General features: G+C 38.3%; 2 protein-coding genes across 2 annotated transcripts; both read right to left on the bottom strand.

Annotated features, from left to right (window-relative positions):
* Nucleotides 1-2,160: 2,160 nt before the first annotated feature.
* On the bottom strand, nucleotides 2,161-3,487 carry LOC134652192 (uncharacterized protein C16orf52 homolog A). Its single transcript, XM_063507358.1, has 3 exons — nucleotides 3,276-3,487; nucleotides 2,919-3,131; nucleotides 2,161-2,428 (listed from the first exon to the last, which is right to left on the bottom strand). The coding sequence occupies exons 1-3, from the start codon at nucleotides 3,376-3,378 to the stop codon at nucleotides 2,241-2,243; spliced, it is 504 nt and encodes a 167-aa protein (XP_063363428.1). The 5' UTR covers nucleotides 3,379-3,487; the 3' UTR covers nucleotides 2,161-2,240.
* Nucleotides 3,488-8,154: 4,667 nt separating this feature from the next.
* Nucleotides 8,155-12,542, bottom strand: LOC134651960 (opsin-2-like). The gene is made up of 8 exons (XM_063507102.1): nucleotides 12,453-12,542; nucleotides 11,816-12,007; nucleotides 11,303-11,512; nucleotides 10,722-10,858; nucleotides 9,598-9,763; nucleotides 8,958-9,144; nucleotides 8,460-8,542; nucleotides 8,155-8,281 (listed from the first exon to the last, which is right to left on the bottom strand). The coding sequence occupies exons 1-8, from the start codon at nucleotides 12,521-12,523 to the stop codon at nucleotides 8,176-8,178; spliced, it is 1,152 nt and encodes a 383-aa protein (XP_063363172.1). The 5' UTR covers nucleotides 12,524-12,542; the 3' UTR covers nucleotides 8,155-8,175.
* Between the last annotated feature and the right edge of the window lie 2,239 nt (nucleotides 12,543-14,781).

The following is a 14,781-nucleotide window of genomic DNA, read 5'->3' as shown; positions in this document are numbered from 1 at the left end:
AATAATTACTCATAATTTACAAGCTAGGTTAGGTTACTATAGCTGGTCAACCAAATCTTGTCAGTAGAAAAAAGGCGCGAAATTCAAATTTTCTATGGGAAGATATTTGCGCCTACGTTTTTCAAATTTGCCGCCTTTTTCTACTGTCAAGATCTGGTTGACCAAGTATAGGTAGGTACTTCTATTCTGATACAATATATTATACAAAAAGATCACTTACTACTAGAGTTCCCGTTTCTTTACAAGGGTACCTTGATTAGCGAAAAAGGTTTCGCCAACTGCCAGATTTCTTATATTACCTATACAATAATAAAAAATATAAAATAAGATCTTTAATAATCAGATCTAAATAATGAAATTCAAATCTCTTCATATACCTAGTTCTTTTATCACAGATCTAGAATAACACTTACATACATAGATCTGTTTTGTATAGTAAACCCATATGGCTGCTGATTTGCGGCATTTTCTTGCTGGCCATGTGGCCATTTTTGTAATGTCAATAGTGTCAGTGGTTATGTTATGCATCTTAGATATAATATAGCTGGTCAAGCAGATCTTGTCAGTAGAAAAAGGCGGCAAATTTGAAAAATGTAGGCGCGAAGGGATATCGTCCCATAGAAAATTTTAATTTCGCGCCTTTTTTAGGGTTCCGTAACCAAATGGCAAAAAAACGGAACCCTTATGGATTCGTCATGTCTGTCTGTCTGTCCGTCCGTATGTCACAGCCACTTTATTCCGAAACTATACTATTGAAACTTGGTAAGTAGATGTATTCTGTGAACCGCATTAAGATTTTCACACAAAAATAGAAAAATACAATAAATTTTGGGGGTTCCCCATACAACTGAAAGTCAAAAAAATTTTTTTCATCAAACCCATACGTGTGGGGTATCTATGGATAGGTCTTCAAAAATGATATTGAGGTTTCTAATATCATTTTTTTCTAAACTGAATAGTTTGCGCGAGAGACACTTCCAAAGTGGTAAAATGTGTCCCCCCCCCCCCCATGGGACCTAGAATATTACGGACGGACTGTCACCTAAGACAAACTGTGACACTGCAATGGCGGACGGTTTGAATGTGTGCGTGTAGACAAGTGTTACCATGTAACACAAATTCTCCCCTAATGGTGAAACAATTATTTTTAATATCGTCCTTGTTTTCAAATAAAAAAATTAGGACAGTTTTACGTTAGACAATAAAAAAGGTGTGTACGTATCTGATTTTATAGGTCTTGAAAATGCGCAATATTGCACAATTACTTTGTGCAAACATTATTTTCAATACCTAATGATATTTAGCATCGTAATGAAATGAGTTCGTCATGTTTTTTTTAATTTATACATTTAACTTGAAACATATCTGGTTTTCAACAAAAAAATTATAATACATAACAAACAAACGTTAAGTATCGCTCCTTAGTATCGGGAAATTACCATACCGACCTAGTTTCAAATGCACAATCAATAATTTAACCATTTACCTAAATGATCTCTTAATACATAATGATTTAATAAGAAGGGTATCAATTACCCTACTTTCGGGAAATTACCCTATTCATGTTACTGGTCACACTCCTGTTTTGCAGTTTGATAATTTATAAACAACAAATTATCGTGATTTTACGTACTAATTGATAAACTTAAGTATGAAAAGTTATTCCGTGACTTTTTTTCTTTCGATCGGTACAATTCTAGCAGGATTTAACTACGCATGCCGGCATATTTTATATTTTTCTTCGACGTTTACTTCAATGACGTTTCGTTTCGTCTGACGGCAAACTGGTGGATGTGGGCTGTCAATGTGTGTATATCACGCGTAAATACTTAGAAACTGGTGGATGTTGGAATCACAGTTGTGTTGTGAGCGAAACTCTGTCCGTAATATTATAGGTTCATGTCCCCCCCCTGTAACTTCTAAAAGAGAATGATAAAAGTAAAAAAAAACCGGCCAAGTGCGAGTCGGACTCGCGCACGGAGGGTTCCGCACCATCAACAAAAAATAGAGCAAAACAAGCAAAAAACCACTTGTCTAGAGTTTAGATATACATCCTACCCTAATGCTGTGATAACATGCAAACAATGTTGGCTGACTGGCACCTTAAAGGTTTGTAAGTGGCGAGTCGTATGGCAGCCACTTTAGCATCATAGTGTAAATCCCACATAAATGAGCTAAATATAGGCCCTCAAAATAATACTTATTGGAATGTAGTTATCATTAATAACCTTGAAATCTGCTTAAAAGTGGGGCAGACACACTTTGCCAGCAAAGAGCTCCGATATTACTGTTATCCACAGTGAAAGAACAAATAATATGTAAGATATTCCCACTTGATGGCTGTTTGGCAGTTGATATGGCTGGCCTCCGATCTCATCAACATGGAATCCCATCGGGAAAATGACTGCAGCCAAGCAGAAAACTACCACTGAAAGTAATGAAAATAAATGTTAATTGTGCATGTTAAAATTATGTGTGTCAAAGTTTAGTCAAAGGTCCCACTGTTGCTTACTATAAGGTGCCATAAGGATGAGATTTGCTAGTAAAGCATCTTTATGGCAAGTGACAAAGTGGGACTTTTTGCTTGGAAACAACACATTACTTTTCCAGGATCAACTTGGAAATTGCTCCACTGGCACATGTTCATGATGAATGCTAAAAGCTCTGCATAATACCTAACCTTTTGTATACTACTATCAAAACTTGCTACTGAGATAGTGGAGTTTTAGAAATCGAAATAGGATCAATTGACATTATCCTAGGCATAACAAAGGTTACAAGTTGATTACCATTGACATGACATTGTAATAATCACATAAAAAATCTGATTTGAATACATCAACACCTTTTTATAATTTGGCGTTCAAAGTCAAATTTTGTGAAGGGAGCAATATAGAAGTTTATATATAGATACTTACTTGCAGCAAAGCCCACCCATCTTGCATAAGGGATAACATTACGATCAAAGTGACTTGATGCCAAGAGTATCACCGTTGTTGTAATGCATATACATCCAATAAAGATGCAAATAAGGGCTAGTAGCCATTCAGGTTGTAGGTCTGGAGTGAAGCATACCTGTGGTCTGTTATATAGTGTAATACAGGACCACATGAGCCCTAATCGAGTATCCCCTGCAAAAATAAAAGTGGATTAGGTACATTTCCAACAAGAATTAACTGAGAGGTCTCAAATATCACATCCGCGGCAAAATCATGAATAATACCAAGGTTATTGTTATTGTCGACGCAAAGTACAATGTGAATATCAATTTTTACCTCCAACATCAGTAATTATCCAGTCGGGCATGGCAAGGCTAACTATTGCAAACACATCAGCTGCCATGAACAGAGTCCCAGATATCACTGTTAGTTTATCCATATTGACACAGTAATCCTATGTTAATATTGATCAATAATTTATAGCATTTATGTGGCACAAATCATACGTCTATCATTATAATTTAGGATTCACAAAACCCATCCGCCCATCACAAACAAACATGAATCTAACAAAAGTATTAAGCAAAGAGTATAATAACTATATATGTCAGTGTTGCCAGAGCGCTTCCAGCTTATGTACGGTCGTACGTTAAAAAAGGTACGATTTTGATAAAAAAAGTACGGTTTTTTTTATTAGTATAATTTTCTTACAGAAACAATATTTATATGTGGGTGTGTGGGTGGGGGGTATGGTGGGTTGATGAGACATGAGTATAATTTTCCTGATTGTTACTGACTGACAAATTGATTTGACCAACTATAAGTGTAGTGTACACGTCATATACTCGGTCAACCAGATCTTGTCAGTAGAAAGAGGCGGCAAATTTGAAAAATGTAGGCGCAAAGGGATATCGTCCCATAGAAAATTTGAATTTCGCGCCTTTTTTTACTGACAAGATTTGGTTGACCAGCTATAGTTAACCAATTTTGTTTGCATTGATATAGATAGGTACATGAAAAATAAAATTTGTCAAGCCATTTCCGTCAGTTGAAAAAAGCGGCAAATTTAAAAAAAAATGGTGCGAAGGGTTATGGTCCAATAGAAAACTTAAATTTCGCGCCATTTTATACTGACTAAGTTGTTTGACGGGCTATAAATGGCCGGCTGAATTTTGACTACCTGAGTTTTGTAATCTGGATAATAATGCCAAATAAAACGAAATACACTCAGATGACTAAGTAACTTTCTACTGGATATGCAAATGTACATATATAAATTAAAAAGAAATGCATGTGAATAAGATTGGTAAGATAAACAAGTAGGATTTATGGACATGACATGACTTAGGTACCTGACAGCCCGAGAACAAATTCTTTATAATTTTTTTAACTTCTTTTAGCGTTTTTATTATTCTTCGAGCAACTGCACTGCATTAGAAGCAATCACAAAGCAATATTAATAATATTACACATAAATTATTTAATATAGTTTTATGGATAATTGCCAATACCCTACCAGGGTGCCATGTCATCTATTTCCATTGTAACATCTATTGTACCATGGTTAACATGGTTGCAAACGATATTACTATTACTATTAGCAAAGCACAGGTAAGAAAGACACAACTGCCGACTGCAACTAAAGAAACGTGTATTTTCTATAGTACATGGTACTTTTTTATGGTGGTTATTGTTGTCAGATTAGATATTTTGCCCTGAACAAACCATCCTGAACCAATACAACGAAAAAAAAGTTGATAAACAATCTTACATCAAAAGGTACGGTTTTAGTACGATGTACGCTGCTTACAAAAAAGGTACGCAAGGGTCCAAAATAGTACGGAAAACCGTACTAAAAGGTACGATCTGGCAACACTGATATATGTATTACATGAATCTAGTATAACTGGATTGGGCATGAGTGGTGGGGATAACTGACAGAACGGGATAGTCTTATGTATCTTTCAGTAGGAGTAGCAGCGAAAGCGCTATTATTGTTTGTCCTTGTCACAGTCTCACATCTTGTTTTATTCCCCACCGTAAATTGACCACCGTGATTGGTCGAATTCATTTGTTGCCCACCATAACAAATGCTACCTTCTATGATGTATTAAGTACACAGACCTGTCATTGTCGCGCTCGCGCTTAACAGACAGCTGAAGTGTGTGAAAGGGAAGCCATCACGTATATGAACATCGCATGAGTGCGAAAGAGTCAGACTACAAATGAGAAAACGTGACCATTTTTGAGTTTGACGACGGCCGCGGACGGCCAAGAGCGTATCACCGTAATTTTCAATTTGAAAAATATACACAAATTCGGAAGAAAACTATTTGATAAACTAATACAATGAAGATAGTGTCTTGTAGTGTACCGGATTTCAGTGTCACGGGGCCAAATAAACCTAGCAAATATTCATTTCAGAGGAATAATGATATTCCGAGCGAAATTTTCTTAACGATATTTTGTCAAATTAACAGCATAAAAAGTGTAAGAAGCCGGTTTATACAGGTGATTATAAGTTTTTCTTCCTTTGTGTGCTAATATTTTATCATATTACTCAATAATTTAAAATATTTTGTGTAAAAACATAAACTGTTACTTTACGCTAGGGCTTGACAAAATGTTCAGATGACAGTATCGATAACTTGTCGGTATATTAATAGCTACCTATGTAATCATTTCTTCACAAGACATAATCGGGTGGATCAACTATTTCTTGTTGTTATTCTGTCCGGTCACCCAAGAGACAATAGTAGCATAGTTTGTTAGAAGACATTGTCCACCACCTTCTTCTGACACGCTTGGTAGACGACCCTCAATGGAAAGGGTTTATAAGTTTCACAATAAAGCGTGTTTGGAGAATTTAAATGCCTATAAAATCAGGTTTTAAAGAGTGACCCAGGGAAACGTAACCATGGCAACGAGTGACAAGAAAAAGTTGATTCTCCCAATTAAGATATTAACCTTTATAACCGACTTCAAATAATGATTGCTATACCTTTTTGAAGGTGCAGATGTTTAGCAGTAAATTTAAACTTCACTTTCCAACACAGTAAGAGTTAGACTAAGATAAGGCTGTAACGATTTTGATAGCACACGCAGTGCAGGTGTTATTTTATACATCATAATGTTGTAGAATTTTAACGTTTAAAATAACACATTTGAAAAAGTAGTCGATAAAGCAATCAAACACCGACAGATTATTAATATGTTATAACATGACATCACTATTTTTGATCTCACATAGACAATTTACGCACACACTTGCATTTCATTTTTGGTCGCACTTTTGAAGATTGACAGTTGTTCTTGTCTATTCTAATTCTATGATTAAGTATCGACTTTGGTATTGACAGTTAGCAGATGACTGACAGTGACAATGACAGTTTACGTCCAGTATTACCAGCGCTATAATAGATAATTAGATATAGACTAGCAAACTCAGTCAGTAAATAAGAATAAAGAAATATAGTTATAGCCGGTCGCACAATTTTCTCAGTGGAAAAAAAAGCGCGATATTAAATTTTTCTATAGCCGCCTCCATTCACGCACATAGTCTGGAGGGGACTTATGCTGCCGTGCTAACAACATATGCAGTAATCGCTGTTGAAAAGTTATGCAATTGTTTATCTTGTTCTCTTTGAATAAGTTCTTTATTTAAACGATGATTTTCATGCAAGTACTGCACTTACTATTAGCAGGGCAGTATGGAACGATAACCCTTCGTGTCTACATTTTTTAAATATGTCGTTTGTTTCTATTGAGGGAAATGGATTGATAAGGCATTTTAGCATGAATCTAGTTATAACTGGATGGAACTGGCATGAGGGGGGGGGGGGGTATTGATCGAATGGGATTAGTCTTATCATAGAGAAAAAATACATAGAGTGCTCACTCCATACATCAGTTCAGACTATTAATTTCAGTGTCTACATCTAGCATCGAGTAGCGGAACTATCAGTACTGCTACTTGACAATAGATGTAGCACCGACCGGAAAGTCTTATCTCAACAGCATAAGACTTTCCGGTCGGTGCTACATCTATTGTCAAGTAGCAGTACTGATAGTTCCGCTACTCGATGCTAATAGTCTTTTTGGTACTAAAACTGATGTATGGAGTGAGCACTCTATGTATTTTTTTCTCTATGGTCTTATGTATCTTAAGTTAAGCCCCCTCCAGACTATGTGTGTGAATCGCGGCGCAAATTCGCACACGAGTGTGGAGTGGGCATATGTTAGACAAGACATCCTCTAGACTGAGCATAGTAACGCTACCCCCTCTGCCACTATATATATACGGTAGTTTTACTCCATCTTCGAGTCAAAGTGTCAGAATCCCGTGCCGTGATTGGTCCGTGTCTTTGAACGGACCAATCACGGCAAGGGATTCGCTCACCTCGTCCCCCCGCACCCCCGTATTTTTGGCAGCATCGGTTTCATGAAATAATTGCTCTAAACTCCGTCTAGAGGATTCCTAGTCTATGTCTGGAGGGGTACCTACGGTACCTACTCATGCATTACTCATGTGACAAGGTTACATATTATTTAATTTAAATATAAATAAAACCACATTTTTACCACATTGTACCTTGAATATAGTTATTTATTGATAAACTTAGATTACTGGCACGATTTGTGGCAAGTATGCAAATTCTAAAATATGGATATACATGTATTATTAAGTTAACTAAGCACATAGGCACATAAGTTTTCATCTCGAAGTCCTTTTAAAATCGCTATAGTCGTTACCATTAGGCATTCATTTCAGGTGTCAGCCAGCACCCTTTCACTTGACAATGGTTTACCATTCCGAAGAAAATTATTAATTAAATAATTCGCGCCGCTCTGGCGCTTCCCAAAACAGCAAAAGGTTTTGAATATTCGTATAAATAACATGGGTAGTTGTTAATTTTTTTTTTCAAAGTGTGTGTACCTAGAGGTCCTAGAGGACCTAGAGAATCGTCCTGATTCACTTACGTACAAAATCGAACTATGCTTTATAAACTGTTTTTGCGCTATGATAGTTTAACGATATATTGCAGTTTAATCACATTGTTAGGAAGTAGGTTACTCCCTAAGGGCCACTTGCACCATCCCACTAACCCAAGGTAAAGCGGTTAAAACGTTAACTTAGTCTCAAATTGTACTGGTAACCATGGTAACTCCAGGTTTAACCGGTTAACCCGGGGTTAGTGGAATGGTGCAAGTGGCGCTAAGTGCAGTGAGCAGGGAGTTAAGCAGAAGCAGGCGGTGGCGCGGAAGTGTTGGTGGTGGCCGTGGAAGCCGTGTCGTCAGGCTCGTTGATTTGTAGCCAAGGCATGCGGCGCTGGAGTTCTTGCCTATGTACGAAAACAAACGTTTTGCTTAATATTTCAAGTGTAAAGCAAAGCAACAATAAAGTAAAGCAATAGTGTAGCTAAACTTATAAAATATAGAATAATAATTATATGCTTGTAAGCCGAACATAGTAAAACATACATAGATACCTGTATTTGTATTTTGGATGATTATACCTACCTGTATTTTGGATGGCTGATGGCGTAAACCCAGGGATCTATGCACGCTACAGCTTTACACGCCACAGCGGGGATCATTGTTACCTGTAAGAGATACATTACTGTTTTACAAGTGTAATACCTGAATCAAAATTAAGTGAAAATATTGTTTTGATAAACTATTTAAAGTCCTTTATAATCCTTTCACTGCTCTATGAAGTTAAATACCTAAAGGTAAAGGGATTGGCATACTGGAAGAAGTTTTATAAGTTTGCAATGATTGAGTAGGTAACCTATTAAGAAAAGTACCTACTTAATAGACCTTATTAGAGCTCTTGCCCAAATTATCGAATTGTTACCCGTTCAGACTTTACCCAGCTGCAGTGCACCAACTGACAGCAGCTCTACATTTCCGAAGCATTTAAATGAACGAAATGATGCCGTACGGGGTTCACAAATTTAGAACACCAGCGCTACCTTGGCTAAACAGATCTTAGCCTGCGCTATTGGCATTGCTTACCCCAGGTGTCAGCAACTCTTGATTTCCGAACGCGCCGATAAGCGACATGATCCCGTACGGGGTCCACGAGGAGACGAAGAGGAAGCACACCGTGAGGGCTGCTTTAGCTATCCGGATCTCGGCCGACTCAGCGTTGGCCTGTTGGTTGGATCGCAGGGATTCTACGTTCATCTTCTTGGCCTGTGCTCTGTAAACAAGCGTTCGCATGACACTAAAAAATATCAACCTCGTTTCACGTTTTGTTTTATACTTTATTGTAATGGTGGACTATAAATGAAATGAAAATCTTTATTTCAGGCAACTAGTGCCAAGAGGCTCATGGAATAAAATATACATACCAGTGGTTATAAAAGAAGACAAATTATCCTGTGAGGCCTCCTACTAACGAGCGCTTTTTCAACGCGCGTTAAAAAAGCGCTTGAATCCGTCCACACGCTAAATTCGATTTAACAACCAACGCTTAAAGTTGAAAAACCAACAACGCTTGATAAAAAGCGCTACCGCCATCGTGTGAATAAATACACACGTTTCCATTTGTGTCATTCAAACGCTTTTTTACCGCGCGTTGAAAAAGCGCTCGTGAGAATGAGGCATGAAGATCTCTTCTTTGACAATCGGTAGGTATACACAGGTCACATACCTCAAAGCAGCTTCATGCGCGAACACTTGCTTGACGATGCCGCTGTAGAAGTAGACGATGGCGGACATGGGGAACACGTAGCTGCACGTGAAGATGCACGCCACGAAGAGCTTCGTGTCGAACGTGTTGGTCAGGTAGTCGAATGTGCAGGACGTCAGAAAACCCTCTGCAAACAAGTTGGAATACATATACTTGGTCAAGCAGAAATTGTCAGTAGAAAAAATCGGCAAATTTGAAAAATGTAGGCGCGAAGGGATATCGTCCTATAGAAAATTTGAATTTGGCGCCTTTTTTTACTGACAAGGTTTGGTTGACCATCTATAACAATTTAAAACTTACGTCTTCGTAAAATTGCTACGATGTCTACCACATACCTATTTCAGGCGGTTGGTAATAAGTTTCACAGTGATTTTCAGGTAGAAGGTAGCCGAGTTTGGGAATAGTTTTTATATTAAATTGTACCTGCTTGTACTTCAAATAAGCTTCATGCAGCTAAGCTTTCAACCAGTCCGTAGCTTGCCATAATAACTTCTTACCAGCCGCCTCGCATTGCAGTTAAACGGTAGACCTATACTCAGCTTAATAAAGCTTAAAATAAATGAATAGTAGAAAAGTTCACTGTCTCAGGCGAGGCTTGAACTCGCGCCTCTGGATCACTAGCCCATCGCTCTGCCAACTGAGCTACCGAAACTTCACTCGATGACAGCTAATATTTCCACTATAGGTATCACTAGTATGCGCGTGCCTTAGGGCTCATTTAAACGGTGCAAGAACTCGCATGCGAGTTTCATTACATTGCGTTATTTGATCGTTCGGTTGAATTGATGTAACCTCAATGGTCCGCAACGTAACTAAAATCGTATACGAGTTCGCGCGTCGTCTAAATGAGCCCTTAGGGATGCGCCTAGCGACATTTACCTATCTTAAGAGCTTTACTCTTCTTAAGCGGCCACCGGAGCGGAGTTCTAAGTCATATGGGAAAAGTCACCCGTAACGATGCGCCACCCAATTATTTTTAAGCTTTATGGTAGGTGTCGTTTGCCAACGTTTCTGCTTAACACAAAATTAAATTGGTCTTGGTATTATTTAGCAGCTAAATGATACTTGGCACATCATTGAGATACCTGGCACATATCGGCCCCAAATTTTGAACAGGGGCAGTAGAGCCCATGGCGTGCAGTAAATCCAAATCAACGCCATTAGTAGCAGTACCTTCCCTTTCGACAGGCGACCGTCTAAAGGCCGTGTAATTGTTGAATGTCTGCAACAGAAATGAACCTATTATTTAGCACATTTTTGTTACAATTTTAACGCTTAACTAAATAAGTACATCATGAGTAGGTAGTTATTATTAGTTAGTAGTACCTAGGTACTTATGTCTCATTGAGGCAACACAAATGGCCTCAACCTCAACTTTTTTAAATATACTACGTCGGTGGCAAACAAGCATACGGCCAGACTGATGGTAAGCAGTGTCCGTAGCCTATGGACGCATGCAACTCCTGAGGTGTTACATACGCGTTGCCGACCCTAAGACTCCGCACCCTCGTTGAGCTCTGGCAACCTTACTCACCGACAAGAACACAATTTACACAACATTATGAGGGCCTAGTGTTTTTTGGCTGCGGTTTTCTGTAAGGTGGAACAAGGTCTTAGGGTACAAGGTGGGTAGACTGGCAACGCAATAAGAAACACATTTTTTTACCTATCGAAGGCGATGACAGCGTTAGTCATTGAAGCCCCAATACCACTGTAGGCACCCATCAATGCGAATATCTGGCACCCTAGGTCGCCTACCGCGAATCCTTTCATGGCACTGTTGTAAATGAATATCGGTGCTTTCGCCATCATTATGAAGTCGAATATTGACAGCTGCAATATCAAAAGATTGCTTGGCGTGCGAAGACTTTTCGTTCTGTAAACAAAAAGAAAATTTTGGAAATACCTTGATAGAAAATCATTTTTTGGGAAAAGATTGGTGCGGCCCGGAAAAGGGTTAAGTTTTTTTTATGCGGAGTTGTAAACGAAAGACGGATTAAAAATCGATGCAGGAGTACCATTGGACATCCGAATAATGAATATCAAGAATAAAGTTAAAGTATATCAATTCTCCATAGAAACTGCGCCTTTGAAGAAATGTTAAAGTAGGTAGCGAAGAAAATGTAGAGTAACATAAACCGACCAGTTTTCCAGTCAATGGAGTTGGAGGTTTACTCACGTGGAGAATATGAAGATGACGAGCCCGTTCCCAATGAGGGCAGCGGCTGTGAAGAAGATGTAGAGCAGGGCGAGCGCGGTGTGTGCGGCGGCGGGGGGCGCGGGGTACGAGAGCCAGTGCTCGGGCACCGCGGCCAAGTCGGCGCCCGTCAACCCCGCGCCCAGCATCTCTACGCCGTCGATGCCGTTTGATCTGGGTATTCAGGGTATTTTTACCCAAGTTAGTTAGGTACTTACCTTACAAATATTTGTCAAGTTTTTACCTTCTAGACGTGGTGGGGATCGACTCAACAAAAATCACGTAAATATTTTATACTAGCGACCCGCCCCGGCTTCGCACGGGTTAACAAATTATACATAAACCATCCTCTTGAATCGCTCTATCTATTAAAAAAACGCATCAAAATCCGTTACGTAGATCTAAGCATACATAGGGACAGACAGCGGGAAGCGACTTTGTTTTATAGTATGTAGTGATAATTTACACGTACAATACATAAATACTTCGTATATCGGATATTGGTTTTTGAGTATTCTGTTTTGTAAAAGTATAATTCTTAACATTAAATGCCGACAAATCTGTATTTTAGGTAATACAAATACTGATGATTTATGGGTGGATCGTTGATGTCTATTACCTGAGCGGTGCGAAGTATGCGCCGTATTCACTTCTTTCCGTCTGGTTGTCCATGACGTGTGTTGCAATCATCCTGTGAGCAGCCCTCGGTAGTCCACTCTGACCCCACTGACTGACTGCTACCGATCTAATGCGCATTTAACTTTTATATCAACAACTAATAGGATTGCAACGGATTCACAGATTATCCACGCAACCGGATTAACTGAGGTTTTGCGCGGCGGCACTGACACAGATTTGTGCTGAAAAGGCGACGATTTGAACGAAATCAGAGGTGATTAGAGCTTCCGTGAACTGTGAACTGAAGCCGTATTAGTACAAATCAACTTTGGTGAATCAAATAAAGGCAGAGGAGTAATTTTGTCTTATATGTACCTACCTATAATTGGAAGTCTGAGGATTCTTTTTAACCGACTTCAAAAAAGGAGGAGGGTATCAACCGTAATTTGACCGTATTTTTATTATTAGGTTTCCGTACCTCAAAAGGAAAAAACGGAACCCTTATAGGATCACTTTGTTGTCCGTCCATCCGTCCGTCTGTCTGTCAAGACCAGTCTCGGGAAAGCGTGGAGGTATCGAGTTGAAATTATAAAAAAAAACATATACTCGGGTCTAGTTTCTTGAAGCTGTGAAAATATCAAACTTATAAGTTAACGTAAAAAAAAGTTACGGGCGGCATAAACTGCAAAAAACGTCCCGTATAATATTTATCTATTTATTTATTATTTGTATGTCTTTCCCATAACGGAACAATGGTGTTCCGGGCCTTTGGGAGGCGTGCGCGGAGGCGAAGCCAACACGTAGAGATCCTTTTGACACTTTAATGAAATGTAAGGGGTATACCATTTATTATTATTATTAGGTAGGTACCTACCGACAGGGAAAAATCTGAAACCTATAATTTGTATAAAAATAAAAAATAAGTAAATTTGTACGGAACCCTCGGTGGGTGAGTCCGACTCGCACTTGTCCGGTTTTTTATAAACACTGGCGCTATGATATTCGTTGATCTTTGATATATTTCGTTCAAAAAAGAATGAAATAATTAATACATTAACATTCGAGCACCTATTAAATTATATAGCTGGTCAACCAAATCTTGTCAGTAAAAAAAGGCGCGAAATTCAAATTTTCTATGGGACGATATCCCTTCGCGCCTACAATTTTCAAATTTGCCGCCTTTTTCTACTGTCAAGATCTGGTTGACCAAGTATACCTAATAAATTAACAAAATGGAAAAGTTAAACCAAATGCATATATTCAACAATTTAATAGACATCACAACAACCATTTGGATTGAGTACATACCTATTAGTTTCCTATCGTAAGAATTTTGTACAATTACCGTGGATACAAAACATTCTAAGTTGTATAAAAGTGACCAATTTAAGAATTGGCTCATCAGTCAGACAACGACTTCCGTCGTTAGGGTAGACAACATTTAATTAACACATAGAATTATTTAACTACCTCTAATTACGTTTTCATATACTAGCTTTCTAACAATTCTAACCAGTATAATCCAGTATACTTTGTAAAAACTCCGAAGATCAGGATTTTATTTATTGCATATACTTGGCATACAGAATATTTAACGTCACCCCATGTATCAATCCCATAACATCAATTTCATAGGCCATATGCGAAGTCTCGGTTTAACAATAGCATCCGAATTACTTTGACTTTTTAGTTGAATAAATATTGTTTTATAACCACTACCACACAGATTATACTTTCCTCTAGCCTAATTTAGAAATACTGGACGAAAGATTCAGAAAGGACATTGGAAATAGCTTGCTCTCCCTCTCTGACTCCCGGTTTAGTTTGCTTGGTTCACAAAATGGCAACTTCCTTATGGGGTGTTATATAGCTACAGTCATGTCATGTGTGTAATGAAAGGGTATGAAAGATGTAGGGTAGGGACACACACACATATATTATGTTTATTAGACTATAATTGTGTCTGATAATTAGTAGGTACATATCGTCAGGAAGAAAATTAGGGACATCCAAGAACGGTTTACATTGGATAAATATAATTATCGGTGTAAAAATAGATAATATTGTAATTGTCGTTGTTTTACATGTGAATTGAGCGTCACTGTTTAGACTAGACACATCACATACCTACTAATTGTCACCAAAGCAACATGAAGAACATTTTTCCAAAGTGCCAACAGTTTTTATAGTCAGCGCATTGTTAAAAATAGCAATAAAATAATTAGAATTACTCGTACTTATAAACTGCCCGAGAGATTATGCAAATGGATCGCTAGGTTTTTGTACAGCACACGCATATACAGTGTGGAAAGATAAGTCGGGCCCTGGAG

The sequence above is a fragment of the Cydia amplana genome, chromosome 11 (assembly GCF_948474715.1).
Source record: "Cydia amplana chromosome 11, ilCydAmpl1.1, whole genome shotgun sequence".
In the NCBI taxonomy this organism is placed as follows: Eukaryota; Metazoa; Arthropoda; class Insecta; order Lepidoptera; family Tortricidae; genus Cydia; species Cydia amplana.
The sequence above is the reverse complement of the archived record's forward strand: the minus strand, read 5'-3'. Positions and strand labels throughout refer to the sequence as shown.

What these genes read in the sequence shown, in the direction of transcription:
- LOC134652192 (XM_063507358.1), bottom strand. Translation starts at nt 3,378, where the DNA reads ATGGATAAACTAACAGTGATATCTGGGACTCTGTTCATGGCAGCTGAT. An exon ending in GATAATTACTGATGTTGGAG is followed by an intron (nt 3,132 to 3,275) that starts GTAAAAATTGAT and finishes TTATTTTTGCAG; the next exon opens with GGGATACTCGATTAGGGCTC. An exon ending in ATGGGTGGGCTTTGCTGCAA is followed by an intron (nt 2,429 to 2,918) that starts GTAAGTATCTAT and finishes CATTACTTTCAG; the next exon opens with TGGTAGTTTTCTGCTTGGCT.
- LOC134651960 (XM_063507102.1), bottom strand. Translation starts at nt 12,523, where the DNA reads ATGATTGCAACACACGTCATGGACAACCAGACGGAAAGAAGTGAATAC. An exon ending in GTCATCTTCATATTCTCCAC is followed by an intron (nt 11,513 to 11,815) that starts GTGAGTAAACCT and finishes TTTTGTTTACAG; the next exon opens with AACGAAAAGTCTTCGCACGC. An exon ending in GCTGTCATCGCCTTCGATAG is followed by an intron (nt 10,859 to 11,302) that starts GTAAAAAAATGT and finishes TTTCTGTTGCAG; the next exon opens with ACATTCAACAATTACACGGC.